The 20584-nt window shown below is 44.2% G+C and overlaps 1 protein-coding gene across 1 annotated transcript in view; it reads right to left on the bottom strand.

Moving 5' to 3' along the window:
• Window positions 1-5269: 5269 nt before the first annotated feature.
• Window positions 5270-20584, bottom strand: part of LOC141052049 (cytochrome P450 2F3-like) — a 54947-nt gene continuing 39632 nt past the window's right edge. The window contains exons 6-10 of the mRNA XM_073549227.1: window positions 12773-12949; window positions 12509-12650; window positions 11462-11649; window positions 10122-10263; window positions 5270-6259 (exon numbers count right to left, since the gene is read on the bottom strand). Coding sequence (XP_073405328.1) covers window positions 6078-6259; window positions 10122-10263; window positions 11462-11649; window positions 12509-12650; window positions 12773-12949 — 831 coding nt within the window. The 3' untranslated portion in view covers window positions 5270-6077. The remainder of the gene's footprint in view (window positions 6260-10121; window positions 10264-11461; window positions 11650-12508; window positions 12651-12772; window positions 12950-20584) is intronic.

Here is a 20584-nt window from a genome sequence, read left to right as displayed (position 1 = left end):
TGAACTCCTGACGCTGCTCTCTGGACAAAACTCTATCACATTGCATAGGTTCAGATATTTGTTCAACAGGTGGCAACACCTCTCGTGCAGCTTTGCGTTCGCGCAAACGCCGATCAACCTGAATGGCTAATGACATAGAATCGTCAAGACCAGAGGGAACAGGAAATCCCACCATAGTATCTTTAACGGCTTCTGACAACCCCTTCCGAAAGAGAGCAGCCAAGGCATTATCATTCCAGGTAGTAAGTACTGCCCACTTTCGGAATTTTTGACAGTACAATTCTGCAGAATCTCGACCCTGGTTCAATGCCAGCAGGGTCTTTTCAGCCTGATCAATGGCATTAGGTTCATCAAACAACAACCCCAAGGCTTGAAAAAATGCGTTCACATTAGTAAGAATAGGATCATCTGGTTTCAAAGAAAACGCCCAATCCTGGGGATCGCCACGCAGCAAAGAGATAACAATTTTAACCTGCTGCGTGGAGCTCCCTGACGAGTTAGGCTTCAAGGCAAAAAATAATTTACAATTATTTTTGAAATTCAAAAATTTAGACCGATCCCAAAAAAATACATCAGGTGTAGGAATCTTTGGTTCAGCAGCATGTGAATGAGCAAGGTAGGCGGAAATTCCCCGCACTTCTGCAGCGAGCTGGCTCCACACGATCAGACAATTGCTTTATCTCCATTGAGAGAAAAAAAAAATTCCCCCTACGGCCTCAGAGATATAGGGGAAAAAATATACACACTTTTTTTTTTTTTTTTTTACAATTCTTTCCTGTTATTGAGTACCCTAGGATCTGCGGTATGGCGGGTGATTCTGTTATGATTGAGTCACCGTAGGAGGCAGACACAAAAATAGAAGCTACGTCCAGAAAACCAGAGAAGTTGGCAACTATCAGATTGCAGACCCCTGAACCTATCAACACAACTAGCAGTAGCCGTGGGGGGTTCCTACGGTGCCCTAGACCCCTCGATCACAGCCGGAGAGCTAAATAGCCTAAAGACAGAAAAGGAAATCTAAACTGCCCCAGAGCAGACCCCAAAGTAAAAGGCAGCCCCCAACATATAATGACGGTGAAGCAAGATGAAAAAACACTAACACAGATAGAAAGATAGGCTGAGCAAACGATGGGGCCCAAGCTAACTAAACAGAACAGGAAAGGACGGTTGCTGTCTGCAATCTGCCAAAACCCTATCAAAGACATAAGCCAACAAGCTGATATGGAAAAAGACCCTGAAGCAGCTAGGCTTCAAAAACTAAATCAGCACTCAGGTATTTTCAGAAGACAGAGCTAAAGGAATTCAGCTCACCCCAGCAGGGAATGGCAGAAATCCAGAAAAACAAAGCAAAACAAAGTTAAAGCACAAATGCAGAAAGCCGAGCAGAAAACTTAGCTTTAGAAGAGCAGGAATTCAGACTGGTCTCCAAGGATCCCACAGAGAAATCACCCGCAGGGCAGAAGGGCGTTGGCAGCCTTATATCCAGTCAGTAACTCCACTCAGCCAGTCATCATCATTAGGCTCAGGTGTTTGATAATCAGGCTCACTACCTTTCTTTACCAGAAGAGGGAGTTCCTTGGGCCTCAGTAGTGAAGGGGAAAATGAACTCACAACAGATTCCCTAGCAAGGAGACTTATGTAATTGTTTTCAATGTTGGGACAGCAATTTTTGGGGAGCACTATACTCTGGTGAATGATATATGGGGCCCACCATACACTGGAGCATTCCAAAGGTAGACATCAGACACTGGAGCAGCATTTACAGGGCCCATTATACACTAGAGCAGTAGAAATGGGGCCCATTATATATGGAGCATTATTTGGGCCCATAAGACAGTGGAGCTTCATCCATTGGGACCAACATATACTGTAGCATTATGTGGAGCTCATCACATACGGTTTGAAACATTATATGGTAATAATGATTCCGTATGGAGAAATATATGGGCCTCATTACTCTGTATAGTGCACTAAGCGCTGGCCATAATACTGTATGGAGTTATATACTGTCTGTTTTTGGAGGTATTGGAGAATTTAAAATGGATATCAGTCATGAGATGTAAGAAGTGAAGTATTTTTCATTGTACTATACTGCTATTTCTCTGCCGTATCGGAGCATGATGAGTTGTGGTATGTGTTAAAGGGGCGCTCTTTGGCCCTGGGCCCACGAAAACCTGGAGCCAGCCCCCCCCCCACAACTGTAGCCAAATAACCCCCATTTTTCAGTGTGTAACTAGTATTATGAAGTTAATTAAGGTTGACAAGCTTCAGTAACAAGAATTTATGCTTTTGGCATTCAAATGGGCACTGTTGGTGTGTTTCCTGTCCTCCTCTCACTGCCGACTTTAATTCTCCATTGACTTACATTGAGTTTCGTGTTTTGGGACGACCCCGACTTTTCCCTATAGTCGGCCGATTTTGCTCGACCCGACTTTTGGAAAAGTCGGGTTTCATAAACCGAAACTCGACCCTAAAAAACCAAAAGTCGCTCAACAATAATCCTCACTACTCTTTCTATGGCCAGGGGCATAACAACCATGGTTGCAGTGGTCGCCACTGTGATCAGGCCCGGTGGGTAACGGTTCTGCTGACGCCAGCAGATCCTTCAGCTGGATGTGCACCATCGGTCGCACATACAGCTGAAGTATATTGGCACAGAGAGACTGATCGTTCCCTGCACATCAGCTGTGCTTCAGGAGAGGACACCGCATGGTAGGGAATGAAGGGAAGTTGAGTATTTATTTATTTATTTTTTAATCAGTGAGTACACGGTGGCCATTTATGTGGTGGCTGTGCATTATACTCTATGGATAACTATCGGCTGTGCATTATGCTCTATGGATAACTATAGGGTGTGCATTATGTTCTATGGATGACTATGGGCTGTGCATTATACTCTATGGAGGACAATGGGGTGTGCATTATACTCTATGGATAACTATGGGGTGCATTATACTCTAAGGATGACTATGGGCTGTACATTATGCTCTATGGATAACTATAGGGTGTGCATTATATTCTATGGATGACTATGGGCTGTGCATTATACTCTATGGATGACAATGGGGTGTGCACTATACTCTCTGGGTGATTATGGGCTGTGCATTATACTCTATGGATAACTCTGGGATGCATTATACTCTATCGATCACTATGGGGTGTACATTTTACTATGCAGAGCACTATGAGCTGTGCAATATACTCTGTTGTGAACTCTCTTGATCTGACTTCTGAGTCGGGGCTCCCTCTGGTGGTTACTGCGGTAGTAGAGCTTGCCGTATTGACAGAAGTCACCTGAAGATGATAATTGGAAGTCAGGGGTTACAGAGTGGGAGGATTTAAGTGAGCAAGCTTCCTTCAGTTGCTGCTGGTGATTTGTTTGTCTTCCTGTGCATTGTGAAGTCTGCTTTTTCCCCTCCTTGGTCTTGCATCATTCATATAAGTTATTTGTTTGCTGAATCTTTTGCATTAGATATAGTTTTTGACTTTCTCTGCGTTCTGCTTTGCTGTGTGGGTTCAGCATTATTCCCTGCTGGGATTTGTGCTGAACCCCGCTCATATGTCACAGCTTATGTCATTCTGTTCAGTATTGCTAATCCCCTGTTAAATTAGTATCTTTTGCTTTGCTTCCAGTTGACACCAGAATGCTGATTTAGCGGGGGAGAAGTTGCGTGGCCTCAGTGTTTTGCTGGATTTTTTAGGGTTTTTGCATGATTGCAGACAGAATCTTTTCTGTCCTGTCATATCTAGACAGTTTGGGCCCCATCATTTGCTCACTCTATTTTCTGCCTACGTTTGTGCCTCATCTTGTCTCACTGACAATATATGTTTGGGGGCTATCTATTCCTTTGGGGCTCTACTCCGGGGCAGTTTAGCTTTCCCCTTTATTGCTTTAGGCTTAGTTAACTCTTTGGCTGTGCTGAGGCGTCTAGGGCATCGTAGGCATGTCCCACAGCTAATGCTAGTTGTGTTGTTAGGTTTAGGGGTCTGCAATCCCCTAAGTTGCCAACTTTTCTGGCTTCCTGGTTGCTTAGCTAATTCCCCGGTAATCCTCCTCGGTGACCGAATCATAACAGAATCACCAGCCCAAAACTGTAGACTCTAGGGTACTCTAAAGAAGGAAAAAATTGTAAAAAGAAAAAAAAAAGTGTCAGAATTTTTTATATGTTTTTTCCTCTTTTCTCTGGGGACCGTAGGAGGATTTTTGCTTTAATGGAGACTAAGCAATTGTCCAATCGTGTTGAGCAGCTCGCTGCTGAAGTTCCGGGAATTTCTGCCTATCTCGCTCAATCATCGGCTGTAGAACCAAAGATTCCTATTCCTGATGTATTTTCTGGGGATCGATCTAAATTTTTGAACTTTAAGAATAATTGTAAACTGTTTTTTGCCTTGAAGCCTAATTAATCGGGGAGCTTGGTGCAGCAGGTTATAATTGTCATCTCCCTGTTGCGTGGCGACCCCCAGGACTGGGTTTTTTCTCTGACATCTGGGAATCCTATTTTGGCTAATGTGAATATTCTGGTCCCTGCCGCAATCAGTAGCTAATGGAGCCGGTGGTGTCACGTGCTGCCTGATGTCACTCAGGTCCTGGACGGCTGAGGAGACTAGAGAACGCCGGGCACACGGGAGACTCACCACGGCTGTATTCAGTTTGGAGGTACACTGACAAGTTGCTGTCACCGGCCGGGACAGCCCTTGCATTAGATTTTTTGGATTACACGCTGCGAGCTACAGTGCAACTTCTATTATAATAACACATATCAGAAGGAAGAATCTTGCTGCATCAGCTCTACAAGTACTGTTCTATTATTAAGCCTCTGATATGGTGTTTTGAGACTCTGCTGCATGCCTAATGGATCATAATGCTTTTTAATCGGCGCCTCTTGGACCTAAACTAAGTTGCTTTTTATTTTCACTTGTGTGGGACAATTAGGCAGTTTCTTTGGATTTTTACCATCATATATGTGGTTATACCCCATTATTTTCATGAGTATTTTATGAGCATGCTTTTTTATGCTGTGATTAATTTATCTTACGCTTATTTATTTATTTTTTTTTAGTTTTTCATGTCATTCATTATCTGTCTCATAAAAAACTTGTATCTTGCATTTTTTCCACTGACTACTGTATAATAGGCTGACATGTCTTGATCAGCCTATTTCAGCAGTCATCTCCTTATCATCACAGACATGATTAACACAATATTGTATAAGATGGACACAACTCTCTTTCTTGAAAGATCACAGAGAAAATACAGAAAACATTTGAATAATTTTCTAATTTTTATTAATAAAAAAACAATACAAGTTATACAATCCCTTCAACGGCTATGTCTACATCTTTGCACATTTTTTGCACAAATGACTGGAGTGACCAGTGCTGGATCTACAGGGATTAGAGCCAGTGAATGCACCTTATCTTATCTTTGAAAATGATCCTGAACATTTGTAAAGGGGGTTTTACACATAGCGATATCGCTAGCGATAGCGCTATAACGTCACCGATTTTGTGACGATTTTGTGGAGGCGGGCGGAAGGACTTCAGGATCGATGTGTGTGAAAGGTGAGTATCGTGCGCTGCGTCGCTGCTGCATCGCTGTGAGGTCTGCCTGTGTGACAGCTCACTAGCGATCATTTAGCGATGCACCAGTGATCCTGACCGGGTCGGATCGCTGGTCGGATCGCTGGTGCATCGCTAAATGTAAAGGGGCCTTTAGCCTTTAACCCCTTGATAAGGTTCTGCACTACTCCACAACACCTGTATATCCAATTCAAGACCTCAATTAAATGAAAAACAATGGCTATCTGCCACAGCTGCGTCACTATTATGATGATGTAACATTGCAAAAGAAAGAGCTAATTTTTTCAATAGTGTACATAGTATCTCAATAAATTTAGGATATGTTGCTGCATATTCTGTTTACTACTGTGGAAGTTTTTTACATTGTTTTATGAAATATATATGAGAGCTGCTTTGTTAGCCACCAATAGAAATGACAATGCTGCTCTCTACTGGTTGGCGTCGAATCCATGTTCTACACAAATGAATTACACGTGAATTGCTATTTACTAAGTAGCCTAGCGAGGTACTGCTCTGAGCTGGTAAATAGGGGGCACATTGCCAACGCCGCTGAGTGATGGGGTCAGGTCAATCTCATCAGGATGCACCATGGGCTTGAAAGTCAAATTTTGCAGAAAAGTAGTAAAAAATATGAAAATCTCCATTCGGGCCAAACCTTCCCCCAAGCAGATACGTTTACCTGAAGAATAAAAACAGATAGGGTCACTAACATAAAAGTAAAGGAACAATTTTCTTTGCATATTACAAGTAGGCTGTTTTTGGATATTTTCTTCCAGATCGTTCCCACCGTTGAAATGAATGGCAACCCAGGAAAGAGGCTATATCATTGGTAGTTCCAACTGTGATTTCTCAGATAAGGCTACTTTCTGCTGCTGCATTGCTCATTTCTGATACTCATGTGCCCATTCTAGGAGCTTTGCATTATAAGCAGTGGTCAATGTGTCGGTTTAGTCCCATATGCATAAGGCTGCAATGTGCTATGTAAGCTGACAACTTTCTATCATAGTGAGCAGGACATTGTTCAGCAATTTTTTTCTACAGTGGCTTTTCTGTGAAATTGGATGAGATTTTCTAAACATTTTCATGCTAACACACATCAATGAGTCTGGGGCATCCATGATCCTCTTGCCGATACACTGATTGTCCTTTCCTGGACCACTGCATACTGGACCACAGAACACCCAAAACAAGACTTGTCATTTTGGAGATGCCCTGACCCTATTGCTTAGCAATCATAGAATCATAGAATGGTAGAGCTGGAAGGGACCTCCTGGGCCATCTGGTCCAACCCCCTGCTCAAAGCAGGATTCGCTAAATCATCCCAGTCAGATGTCTGTCCAGCCTCTGTTTGAAGACTTCATACTTCACAATTTGGCCCTTTCCATAATTCTCATACTCTTACTCTTGTCCATTTTTCGTGCCTCTAGCACGTCAACTTGAGGAACTGCAATATATGCCACTAAATTACCCATGCCATGGTCATGAGTTAATGTTAATTAGCTCACCTGTTGGTGGTTTTATTATTATGGTTGATCAATATTCCTAAAGCACTGGGATAAATAACATTTTAGGTAGGAGATTACCACGGATGACGGAAGAGCATGCTCAGAACTGGAAGAAAAAACTACTATAGCGATCCTTCTGTGTTTTTATTGATAAAGATTTTTTCCCCATCATCCTTCCACGTTATTTTGCAAATCTATGATCAGTGCCATAAATTAGAAGACCAGGACATGCATAAGAGACAAATAATTCCATTGCCCTGAACAAGCAGAGTGAACTGCACATGCATCAGTCTTCTGATTTTGCCGGGGTCACAAGGCCGTTGTGAGAATAGGGCCGATTATGTTAATGACACTCTTAACAAACTCTGTCAGAGATTGAGCTGAGTGTCACCTTAAGGCCCCGTCACACTAAGGCCTCTTTCACACTTCCGTTTTTTACAATCAGTCAAAATCCGCCAGGTTTTGAAAAAAATGGATCCGCATTTTTTTTTTTGCGGATCCGTTTTTTTCCCCATTGACTTTCATTATTGGCGGATCTTGACGGATTGCCGTCCGTTGCATCCGTTTTTGTGCGGATCCGCCATAATGTTGCTGTTCGTCAACATCCTCAAAGATTTCCAAACGGAGCTTGCAACGTTTTTTTGGCCGGCGGATCCTCCAGACACTGATTTAACCCGAAATTCTGTCTGGGTGCCGGACAAAAAAAAAATCAATCAATCTCTCTCTCTCTCTCTCTCCCCCTTTCTCTCTCTCTCTCCTCCCCGGCCAGCGGTTCCTTTAAATTTCCTCATTTTGCGGATCCGTCAAAAAACGGATCCTGTGGCCTCCATTCACATCAGTTAAGAACGGATCCGCTTGTCCTCCTTTTTGGCGGATTTTAACTGACACAAAAAACTGAAGTGTGAAAGAGGCCTAAGCGATATCGCCAGCAATATCGCTATAACGTCACTGGTATTGTGACGCAGCAGCGATATTGCTAGCGATATCGCTATGCGTGATACTTACCTCCGGCTCCCCCGCTGGTTATCGCTGATCGCACGAGAATGGCCTGGGCCGTTTCTTGTCGGCCGCTTCCTGCTGTGGCGACGAGCGACGCGTGGACCGGGTGGGAGGACGTCTTCATCGCCGCGTCTGACAGGTAAGTAGCGACCGCTGACCGCTGCTATGTCACTGGTGAGATCTGCCTGTTTGGCAGCTCACTAGCAACCACTTAGCGATGCACCAGCGATCCTGACCGGGTCATATCGTTGACGGGATCGCTGGTGCATCGCTAAGTGTGACAGTACCATTAGTGTGAGCCAATTCTCTCACATGAGAAGATAGCATCACAGGGTGTGGAGAAGATGGAGAACTTAATTTCTCCGTCTACTCAATTGTCGAACTGCACTCACATGCACCCATAGACTTGTATGTGTTAGGTGTCGGGTTCCTGGCACTGCACAGCAGGAATCCCGAGCCTTGACTTTGGCGGTATCCCATTCCTCTCTGGCCGCAGAGAAGGCTGTTCAGCTTACTCGTCGATCCCGGCGCTCTGCTCAGACTAGCACTGTGGGTTTGGTTGCTGCTGCCACCTCTGGTCCAGCTATAGCAACGCATGCTGATTAGCAGCGAGCTACTCCAGGGATTAAGTCCTCCTTTCGGTCCACTGAGCATGCCCGTGGGACGATCTCTCTTTGGAGATCATAGGTCACATGCTCAGGTCCTTCTCCAGCTCGGATTGGACCATCAGGAAGGTCCCGAAAGGGCGCTGCTATAAAAGGTTTGAATGGCCGCTCGGCCATGCGCTAGTATAGACTCTAATTGTATTTTGTGTGAGTGATGATGTATGCATGAAACTGGTCACTAACTCATTAAGACTCGCCTTCCTTGGATACGCATGTTATAGGGCTATAGAGTTAGAGTCAGCGCCTGTCAGTGGCTTGATCTGCGCCACAGTGCTTCCACATCTCAGCACCTCACTCAGCGCCATATGGTGCCATCCAGCTCTGGGCACCTTCAGTATCGCATTTAGCAGCTGCATCTGCCAGTGCGAAGCCGTGCGTTCAGCGCTTTCCTCCCTTGTCCGGGTGGTTAGTGGCTTCCGCCAGAGCAGTGCAGTTCGCATATAGTGCACTTTATTTATTAATTTAGGTTCTTCCTGTCACCACAGTTGCGGTACCGAGCACTAGTGTAACTGGAGGGACTCTAACCCAGTGTCTCAGGGGTAGAGTTCTGTGTCTATGCACCAGTGCTCACATTGCCGAGCTCTGTGAGCATAAACAGGCTGCGGCATTTGTGCTTGGTGGTAGGGAGGCTCTGTGAGGAAACAGAGTCTGCCTCTGTACACACTAGGTGGAGTTAACCCCGTATGTTCCTCTATTGTACTGCCATATAATGTCCGCCTTCACCGAACAGCAGTTACCATCTCTGCACGGTGGACCCTGGGCTGCGAACACACCTTATACCTTCTTTATTATTTGGTGCGTTCCGCCAGTCCGTAACAGGATGGCTGCGCGTGATGCAAATATTGGAGCCACTCCTAGCATATTACAATTGTTTTCTCATGCCATATCAGCAGGAGAAAAAAAATGCAGATCTGCACTGCCCCATAATAAAATGTTGGGCCGAGTGCTATCTTAAAAAACATCAGATAGAACTCGGCCGTGTTATACGCATGTTAGCGAGCACTTAGGAAGTCAACGCTGTGGAGCGGCAAAGGACACATTTGCCTACAGCAAATTTAATGTATTGAAAAAGGAAGCACTGGTAGTGAATGGAGAAACCTTAGGTTGCCTTTAAATGCTGGTTTCATAGAGATTTGTACTTGATACAACTAGACACCACTTTCAAAGTCTACTGGGGAAAAACAGAATATGATGGAACAAAGCAGGACGCAAACAACTGAGGCATCATGTAGACAAAAGAAATTAGGTCAATGCTTGTTAAAAAACAGTGCATTATATTTTCCTGAATTTTACCATTGGATTTTTTTTCATTGGATCTATGTGTCAGTAAACATACACAGTACACACTCACGTAATCTCATTATTACTGTACCTGAAGAGAAAGGCATAAAAGCTTCATTATTCCTGAACTGATTTTTTTCATCCAAGAAATTTTCTGGGTTGAACATTTGGGGTTCCTTGAACTTCTCAGGGTCATTGTGGACTGAGGTGAGAACTGGGATCACATTTGTGCCCTGGAATTAAGTCATACATAATATACATTATTATGTTTCCTTGTTTGCAGTATTTTTTAATGATCCTCTCAATATTTCCACTCTCTGCTACCAATCCTCCATTGTGTCTCTGTCAGCAACCAAATACATACATATATATATATTTATATATATATATATATATATATGTACCCTATTAAAATTTAAGTCCGACAATCCTCTGAGCTTCTGAGCTAGAATGAGAGACTTATGACTCATAGGACCATTAGATATCAAGGTCAATGTTATATATTATTTGCATTATTTACTGTATTTTCAAGCCCAAATCAAAATGCAGAAGAGGTGCACATCTCTCTATTTTACTAGACTCTATTCATGTTCCACTCCTTGTTTTGGCTTGCAAATACTGCAAATTCATAATACTGACCTGAATAGTTAAATCACAAAATCACATCTTTGTACACTGTGTAATGTCCATTACATTGCAGCTCAGTACTAATTAAAAAGAGTCTGGCTACCAGCTGATCGGTTGAGGTGCTGGATGTGAAACCACTACATACAGTATCAGATCTTGATGACCAATCCAAAGAATATCAGTATCAATAAGGAAAATCAATGTCCTAAGTTTGGACAACTCCTTTAATTGGACATGCTAAGTCATTCACAATAAATAAAATTTTTTGGAAAACACCAATTCTGGCAGGATTGGCCAACACACTGTTCTCTGGACTGGCCACTGATGATATGGATTAAATATGTTAAATCATTTTTGCTGGAGATAAGCAAAGGTTCATCTTAATTTATCTACTAAATAAATCCAAGCCGAGTGTTTGATGTGTCCCATCAACTGCGTGGGATTTGAGCCATGTCTATTACCGTAATTTAACTTAAAATATACCCTTGTTATTTGTTTATGATTGAAAAGGTTTTTTCTCAACTTCCATACAATTTATGACCCTATATGTATTCTCAATACCATCTAGAATCAAGAACTACAATTTACTGTATACCTATATGGTCAAATCGGACACATGGCATTGGATTAGCTATTGGGGTTGCAGTGGTGGCAGTTGCACGTGGACCTTGGCTCAAAAGGTCCTCTGCCACTTAAGATATCAACATTATAAATGGCTCTTGGTAAGACATGTACAGATCTGTTACAGATTCTAATACATGGACAGTGGTTATGTGAAGGACTCTAATCTGCTTTACCTCTCACCTTAGGCATATAATAACCTCTGAACTCGGTATCCCGTATGACACAATGTGGTAGACTCAATGGAATTATACTGGCAAAACGTTGTATCTCATGGATCACAGCATCCGTGTAAGGCATCTTACTTCTGTCCTCTACTGTTGGGCAACGGTTTCTTCCAATCACTTTGTCTATCTCTTGGTGAACTTTCTCTGGTTGGACATAAAATGATTCATTTGAATTCTAATCATCAATATATCTAAAGTAATAATAGATCTAACTTGTCAAAATATAAAATGGTGGATGAATGGTCAAGACAGAGCATAGCTAAAGGGTATTCAGATGCCTCCAGGTCTTGGCATCTGTGGAGGCCCTTAAGGCAGATAAGAAGATTCAAGGATTATAAATGACACTTGGTACTTGGTGGAGGGCTCTGTTATAGATTTTACATTGTGGCCCATCAAGCTCCATGTTATGTTTCCACTGTTAGATTTTTCTATGGATTCCTTGCAATTACTACTTGTATAACAAGTGGCTATTCCATTTAATGTCTAGCTGAGTAGTTGGCTAAGCTTAGCTGTCTGCAAAGACTTTAGTGTGAAAAAGGTCATGCACATGTGCAGGAAACTATTCAAGTAGATGTAGGAGAATGATGAGGGTGTATCCACACATCATCTGTCTTAGATAAAGGGGTCATGGTATCAAGCTATTGGGGTGATACGTTAAATCTGTTGGAGAGAAGAGAAAATCCTGCCTGGGTGAGGGATAGAAGACAAAGCAATTTAAAATGTGGAGCGTGCAATAAAGGGGAGACCATGACAGCAGAATGACTATACAGTGTCAGGCCATACTAAGTTTTTTGCAGCCTAATAACATGGAAATACATAGGTATCATAAGAGCTATAGGTGATAATTATATTAATAGCAATATAAATTCCTACAATGTGATTATTTTGAGAGAGAACTTGCATTGCTGCTACAAGAATGGGACTTTAATTTGGTTTGGACAACAGAGTTTACCATTAAGTTTTTGGACAATAGTAAACTTATTATACAACAGAGGATACTTACCTGTGATGTCTGGGTATTTCATCAGAATAAGGATCCCATATCTTAAAGTAGTGCTAACAGTTTCTGTTCCTCCAAAGAACAAGTTTAGAGTAGTCATCAAAAGGGTCTTCATGTTGAAGCTGCTTGTAGGGTTTCCGTTCTCCTAAAACCAGCCAAAAGGATTTATAGATGGAAGAAATTATTTAAATAAAGGACGAATGTGAAAAAAACACCTTGAGTCTCTCATTGATGGCTATTTATTGAGCGTCTGATCTATTTACTTACTTTTTGCATTTTGATAAGGAAGCAGTCTATGAAGTCACGTGGACAATCAGGCTGAAATGTTTTCTGATGATCTATCACATTCTGCAGCACAAAATCTTTAAGTTTTTCTAAATTTTTGAAGATCCGATGGTGATGTCCAGGCAGATGATTCATGATGCCAGGGAAAATGTTATAAAACTGTTCAGGATGAAAGTGAAGGTTAATGTTTTCACACAACTAATATTTCTAAACAAGGTAATAATGAAAGTGAATTTTCTGTTGTATCATCAGAGCTTTGTTTTATAAGAACAACAATCCTTATATCCAAACCATTATCATATGGTGGAGATGCACAGGATAATTAACAAAACAATATAATCCCAAAGGGGTAGCCCCACAGGATAAAACAATGCAAAAAAGCCTCCAGATATTATAAAAGCAAATGTTTGTTCAAAAATTCTTAAACATTTGAAGTAAAGTAAAATCAAGAAGATAAAATGCAAGAAAAACTCAAGGAACACCACTGCATCAGACAATATCATATAATACTTATGAATAATTAACAATAGTTAATCACATTTGTAGATAAAAATATATGCATGTAATTACAAAACAGTAATATTAAAAATAAAATATGGTAAATGGTTAGAGTTGCATTGATGCAAGGGAGAATAAGTGGGAAAGGGATACTTAAATTCGCCCTAGTACCCCAGTTCAGTATATTCCATACTCCTTCCCATTTTCCCACTATATCAATGCATCAGACCATATAACGACATGTGGAAAAGCAACCACACCACTCAATATCATATAACTGGAAGAGATACAATTAGTACTTACATACCTATACAATAAAGATCACTTGACCAGAGAGTCCCAAGCCCAGAAGCACATTTCACCCTGCTTCCTCAGGGGTGAAATTTCATTTATATAATGTTGAATGGTGCGATTGCTTTTCCAATGTCCCTCCCTTGTGCCAGTCTCCACACTGGTTTCCCGATAAATATAATTTAATCTAATAATTCCCACAAAGTACTTTCTCATTTGTTATCCTATCCCTGTTCTCTCCTGCACTTTTAATAATCTGAGATTAAAATTCTCCATAATTTTAAATACATACAACAGACTTCAAGACTTCTCTCGAGCTGCACCAATACTCTGGGATGCACTTCCTCAGACAATCCAGTTAACTCCCACTGTCAACAGTTTTAAACTTGACCAAAACCCATATCTTTTTAGGCGGAAAAATCACACTGACTTATATCTAATTCTTCCCTAGTTTGCAATCTCAACATTTTTCATTAGAACCTGGTCTTGTATTTCATCTATTTTCATCAAAATATATACATTCTAATCCACTTCATAACTGTGAACACACATATACCAGACAATGACCATGTCATGTAGATGTAGAAGAGAGGACCAGGCTGCTGAAGAGTCGGGTCCGGAACTGCTGGTGCCGAACCTCCTGTTCCTGGGGGGAATGAGACTGAAGCCAGAGTGAGCCAGAAACCAGGGTGAAGGGGGCATGGCCAGTCAGTGTGAGGTAAAAAGGGTTGCGCAGTACGCCAATGAGGGACAGACCGCAACTGCTGTGAAGGGAGCAACAAGCCACGGGGTGAAGAGAAATGGGGCCATATTGAGGGACTCACCGAAACCGGCGAGTGCGCAGAGGAGTGTGCGATCAACAGAGCATCACAGTACGAGCGTCCGGGTGTCGGCTGATATCTAGAGAGGCGCACGCCGAGTAAAGCATTGCAACACAGCCCTTCAGGTCACAGCGGCTGCTCAAGAAGACCCACGCCAAGAGGAATGTTGTGGAGAGCTCTACGCTCTTACTCCACAAATATATGGACTAGGGGCTCAACAGGCAAAACAAGAGACCGCCCGCTGCAGCCAGAAGAAGGACCGTGTGCTAGGCGAGGATGCCAGCAGACATTATACTGAACACAGCTGCCATTCTGCTACCCACGGGGCCTTCAGAGAGCTACGGAGTCACGATAAGTGAAACCGTTAACAAGAGACTGTTTAGTTAACCAACTTTTATTTAGGTTTACCTTTGTACTCTTTGTTTTCCCTGCTATCTCCCTGTGAGGAGTTTTACCACTGTTAAATAATTAACTATAGTTGATCCCTGCTCTGCAGCATTTGTGTTACTGCATCCCAGCACCTGCTTATTACATTTGGCGTAGTTGGCAGGATGCAGTCCGGGGATACAGATGCTGCAGACCAGTCCAATATGGGTACCCCCAGGTCCAGTTTGTCATTGGGGCAATGCTCATTAATCTCCTAAAGTTCACGGGAGATGACATGATGTTGTGGGCCTGGACTGAATGGGCCAGGAGCATGCTACGAATGCACCCCATGGCCCCTGCCTTACAGGCAGAGATAGTGTTAATGTCACTAGACAGGGATGCCTGGTGTTACGTGATCTTTCACCCTTCACATGAGCAGGATACATTTGAAAAAGTTGTCCAGATTTTGGAGGAGATGCACAGGGACCCCACTAACGTTGGAGAGTTGTGTATGTGCTTATTTGGTCACGTCCAGCAAGAAGGGGAGACGGTGACGCAATATATCAATGCGTTGCAGGAGGTACATGTGCACATTACAAAAAGGGAAAGTGTGGGAATCATGGGAGTGGGGCCCCCTGATAAGATTTTGGGGGATCAATTTGTGTCGGATCTTAGGGATGCACCGTTGAAACAGGCATTGCAAGAATGCTTTCGCGCTAGCCCACGTATGACCTTCTTAGAGGTGGGGGCAGAGGCGCGCGTAAGAGAGCAGGTATAGGGGGTGACAGCCCTGGCAGGGATGGTCCATAGCTATGAAGTACCTATTCCACCTGCAGCAGAGCTGGAGTGGGCCCAAGAGAGACCAGAAAGAGATACAAGAGACGTGGAGAGAATGCACCAGTCTCTGGAGAGACCCTGTTCCAGCTAAAGAGCCACCGATGGAAGATTCCTCATTCCGAGACAGAAATGATACAGGAATGCATTGAAGAAACAGCCGACAGCACATACAGGATTATTTAGGAGATGCACGCTTCCAGTCCAGAGCCCAAATGGACAAAATGGTTCCAAGCGAATAATAAAAAGGAGCAGCATCCAATCCGGGTGAAAAAAATGCTTACAACAATTTATTCTGCCATTCAAAAAACCTACAACGTTTCGACCACAATGGTCTTTTTCAAGTATGAAATGATACAGGATCTCACCTTTCCACCAGGTCTCATTAGGGAGTGAGACCTCTTGGTGCTGAAGGGGGGGACTGATGTGTTTCAGTTGTGGGAAGACTAGACATGTTCGAGGCTGTGAGAGCCGGAGACAGCCCCCACCAAGGCCACCATTAAACTAGTAGGCTCCACGACTGAGGGACGCAGCCCGGAGCTGGGAGGATGGAAGAAGGGGGAAGGAAGTCCCGAAAATATAGTTTCTGCAAGCCCTACAGTCTGGGCCAAAATGAACGGGTGGGTTGTTCACTGCTTGATCGACACCAGTGACTACTCTTCTGAAAGCCTACTTCAAAAAACACTTTCCAGAGGTCTCGTTGCCAGAGTGGGGACCAGTAAAAAGACTAACAGCTGTCAATAAGTTGCCCTTTCCAGTCACAGGAGTGGTCTGGATGGAGATTAAAGTATGCAGGAAGGCCGCAAGGGGGCTGTGTTGGTCACAGGAGATGCCGGTCATGGTCCCATAATGCGCTGAAGGAGATGGGAAAACTACTGAATAGTGAGCCGCAGGGACCTTTCTTGAACAAATGGAGCCCATGAATCCCCAATGGAAGATGTTTAAGAAGCTAATCCGAGCAGCTCAAGCACAGGAAACGTCGGAAGATGGAAGAGTCTTGGGAAAGGTGATGGTGCTGGCAGATGCAAAGATTACTAAACCGCATGACCAGACAGTGCTCATGTTGCAAGTACGAGCTTGTACTCGTCTGGAGGGAGTGGAGGTGCAAATCGAGCAAGCAGCAATGGACCAAACATCCCCTGGATTGCTTGTCGCTCGAACACTCGCCACAGTTCAAGACAGCAATGTTGTAGTGGGGTATGTCAACCTGGGAACCGAAAGTATAACCCTTCTACCCAAGAGTGCCCAAATCTTGGGTATGCCAGAGAAGCTAATGCAACCCAAAGTAGTACAACTGTTGTGCGTGGGGATCCCTGGACTCCAACAGTTACAGCCACATTGGAGTCTCCACCTGGCAGCCAGAAAGAAGGTAGTTGAATTTTAAAGCGGATGTGGGCACAATTGATGGGACTGTCACCTCAACAAGTGCATCAAGTAGAGGATGTACTGGAGCGCTTTCAGGAAGTTTTTGCCCACCATGAATTTGACTTTGGTTGCACTCAGACCGTCACCCATGAGATTCCTACCGGGAGTGCCGCACCAATCAGAGAGAGATATTGCCAATTAACCTCCCAGATGTACAAGGAGGTAAAGGAGATCCTGGCTCATATGTGGCAAAGTGGAGTAATACGAGAGAGTCAGAGTCCATGAGCAGCTCCCATAGTGCGAGTCCAAAAGAAAGACTGCACTCTGCTGTTCTTTATCGATTATAGGTGGCTGAACACCTGCACTGTGTGGGACTCTTATCCATTACCCCAAATTGAGGTGTCCTTCTCTGCCCTGGGAAGGGCAAAGTATTATTCCACCTTTGATATAGCCAGCGGGTACTGGCAGGTGCCAATGGCAGAACAAGACCGGCCGAAAACAGAATTTGTATTGCCCATGGGACGTTCCAGCGCTTAATGGAGCAATGTTTGTGAGATTTGAATTTTGAGGCTACCTTGATGACATCATCGTCTATGTGCCTTCCTTTGAAGAGCACCTACAGTGACCAGAACAAGTGCTGTGCTGATCCGGTTACAGAATCATGGCCTGAAGATGAAGCCACAGAAATGTAATCTTTTCCAAAAGCAAATTGAGTATTTGGGGTATATTGTGTACAGTGAAGGAGTAAGACCTGCATGAGAGAAAGTGGCTGCGGTGCAAGAATGGCCCACTCATAAGATAGTGAAAGATGTATGGACTTTCCTAGGCTTACTGGCTACTACCGGTGATTTGTGAAAAACTTCACCCATATAGCGAACCCCTTGATGGAACTGCTGAAGGAAGTGTCGGCTGGCTTGAAGAACCGGACCATCCAGTGGAGAGACCGGCAAGAGGAAGCCTTTCGAGCCTTGAAAATGGCCCTCATGGAGACCCCATAATCGCTTAAGCTGATTTTTCACAGCCATTCATCCTTCACACTGACAGGAGTCTACATGGCTTTGGAGCAGTCCAGTCACAGATACAAGGAGAAAAAGAATGGGTGATAGCCTACACGAGCCGGTCCCTGCATGATTCAGAGTGGAATCCAGACAATTATAAGCTCTTTCAAGTGAGAGCTGCTGGCCCTAGTATGGGCCATGACTGAGAAGTTCACGGAGTACTTATCGGGATTGGAGGATCTAGTGAGGACGGACAACAGCCCCTTAGCCCACCTTGAGAATGCAAAGCTAGGGGCACTGGAGCAACTATGGGTGTCCCGCATGGCGAAGTATCGGTACAAGATTGTCTACCGGGCCAAGGAAAAGAATGCTAATGCTGACGCACTCTCCAGGGTGACACACGAACGTCCTGGCCGCGACTGAGATGAGGAGCTTGAGGCAGAATTTATTCCTGTATTCCGAAACCTGTCTACCTCGTTGGTGGCAATGCAGGGACAGATCGAAGAGGAGTCTGAAGATCAGGTCCTAGGACGGTCCCGAGACAACTGGATCCATTTCCAACAAATGGACAAAGAGACTGCCCAGCTGAAACAGTGGGTAGCATAGAAACAACTTCCTAGTCTGAGGGAGAGGAATGCACTGTCCTCAGGCACCCTGTGGTTTCAGGGACAATGGGAAAGGCTCTGTTTGAGAGATAGATTGTTGCATCAGAAAGTACAGCTGTGGCGAGAACAGGGAGTCACTTGGCAAGTAGTACTCCAGGAGAAGTCAATCAAGATTGTGGCTACTGAAGCTCATGAGCGGGGGCTCACTTCAGTGCAGAGAAAACATTCCGGTGGCTAAAGAAATTGGTGTATCACCCACGACTGAGGAATGCGGTGGAAGATGCTTGTCAACAATGCAGAAGTTGTTAGCTGGCTAAACCCCCAGAACAGCGGGCGCCAACACAGACCATTGTGACCTCCGCCCCTTTGGAAGTATTGATGATTGACTACCTGACTGTAGGACCAGTGTATCTTGGCTATGAACATTGTCTGGTGATGACTGACCACTTCACCAAGGTTGCTGTGGTAACTCCAACTACACCATGTTCGAAATAATTATGCAAATTGTTTTTAAGTGTCATAGCGTTTTTTGTTTTTTTTCAATGAAACCCATTGATGGTATTGTGTCTCCGGGTTCTTTGGATCACTGAAATCAATCTCAGATACCTGTGATAACTGGTTTGCCATGTGAGCCAAATAAAAGGAAAACTGGATGTTCCATACTATTGAGCAGGCTACAGTTTTCAAGTAACATGGGAAAGAAAAAGGATCTCTCTGCTGCCGAAAAGCATCAAATAGTGCAATGCCTTGGTCAAGGGATGAAAACATTAGATATTTCCCGAAAACTTAAGTGTGATCATAGTACTGTTAAGAGATTTGTGGCTGATTCTGAGCACAGACGTGTTCGTGCTGATAAAGGCAGAATGAGGAAGGTTTCTGCCAGGCAAGTTCATTGGATTAAGAGAGCAGCTGCTAAAAAGCCATTACAAACCAGCAAACAGATATTTGAAGCTGCTGGTGCCTCTGGAGTCCCTCTAACCTCAAGGTGTAGGATCCTTCAAAGGCTTGCTGTGGTGCATAAACCTACGTTTCGGCCACCCCTAAACAGTGCTCACAAGCAGAAACGGTTGCAGTGGGCTCAGACATACATGAAGACTAATTTTCAAACAGCATACTTACCCGTCCTTGGTGTCCCGATGCACTCCTGCTCGTCCCCTGGAATTTGCTCCAGCTCCTGTCTCCTGTCGGGTGCGCACGCACACTGGGTTCAGCGGCGCATGCGCACACTCCTCTCTGTGATGTCTGCCGCTCCTCCCAGCCAGCTCTAGGCTCCTGGAGGACCCTGACCCGGAAGTCCAGCCGCGCACTCTGCTTATCAGGCCGCCTCTTCCTCCTGGCTGTGCCTGACTGTCATTTGTGCCCAACAAGTGATTCTGGCCCCACGTCTCCCTGCTCTCTCTGCTGCTAGCAGAGTACCCGCTCTCTCTCATTCCAGAGCTATTCGACTTGCTTTGGGGAGCACAAATCTTCACTAAACTGGATCTCCGAGGGGCCTACAATCTAATCCGTATCCGCCCCAGAGACGAGTGAAGGCCACTTTTAACACCAGGGACGGGCACTATGAGTATTTGGTCATGCCCTTCGGCTTGTGCAATGCTCCCGCAGTGTTCCAGGAATTTGTGAATGATATTTTCTGGGATCTACTGTACTCTTGTGTGGTGGTGTACCTGGACAATATTCTTGTTTTTTTCTCTGGATCTGCCTACCCATAGAAAATACATCCTTCAAATACTGCTGCGCCTGAGGGAGAATCGCCTTTATGCTAAGCTCGAGAAGTGTGCTTTTGAACTGTCATTTCTCCCATTCTTGGGTTACATAATCTCTGACTCAGGTTTACGCATGGACCCAGTGAAGGTGTCCGCCATGCTCAACTGGCCGCTTCCTCATGGTGTCAAGGCAATTCAGTGGTTTCTCGGTTTTGCGAATTACTACTGGCAGTTCATCCCACACTTTTCCTCGTTGATCGGCCCCATCTCCTGTCTGACTCGCAAAGCAGGCAACCCTCACGTCTGGTCG

This window comes from Dendrobates tinctorius, unplaced genomic scaffold (assembly GCF_039654945.1).
Source record: "Dendrobates tinctorius isolate UK_male_01 unplaced genomic scaffold, ASM3965494v1 ptg000158l, whole genome shotgun sequence".
NCBI lineage: Eukaryota > Metazoa > Chordata > Amphibia > Anura > Dendrobatidae > Dendrobates > Dendrobates tinctorius.
The sequence above is the reverse complement of the archived record's forward strand: the minus strand, read 5'-3'. Positions and strand labels throughout refer to the sequence as shown.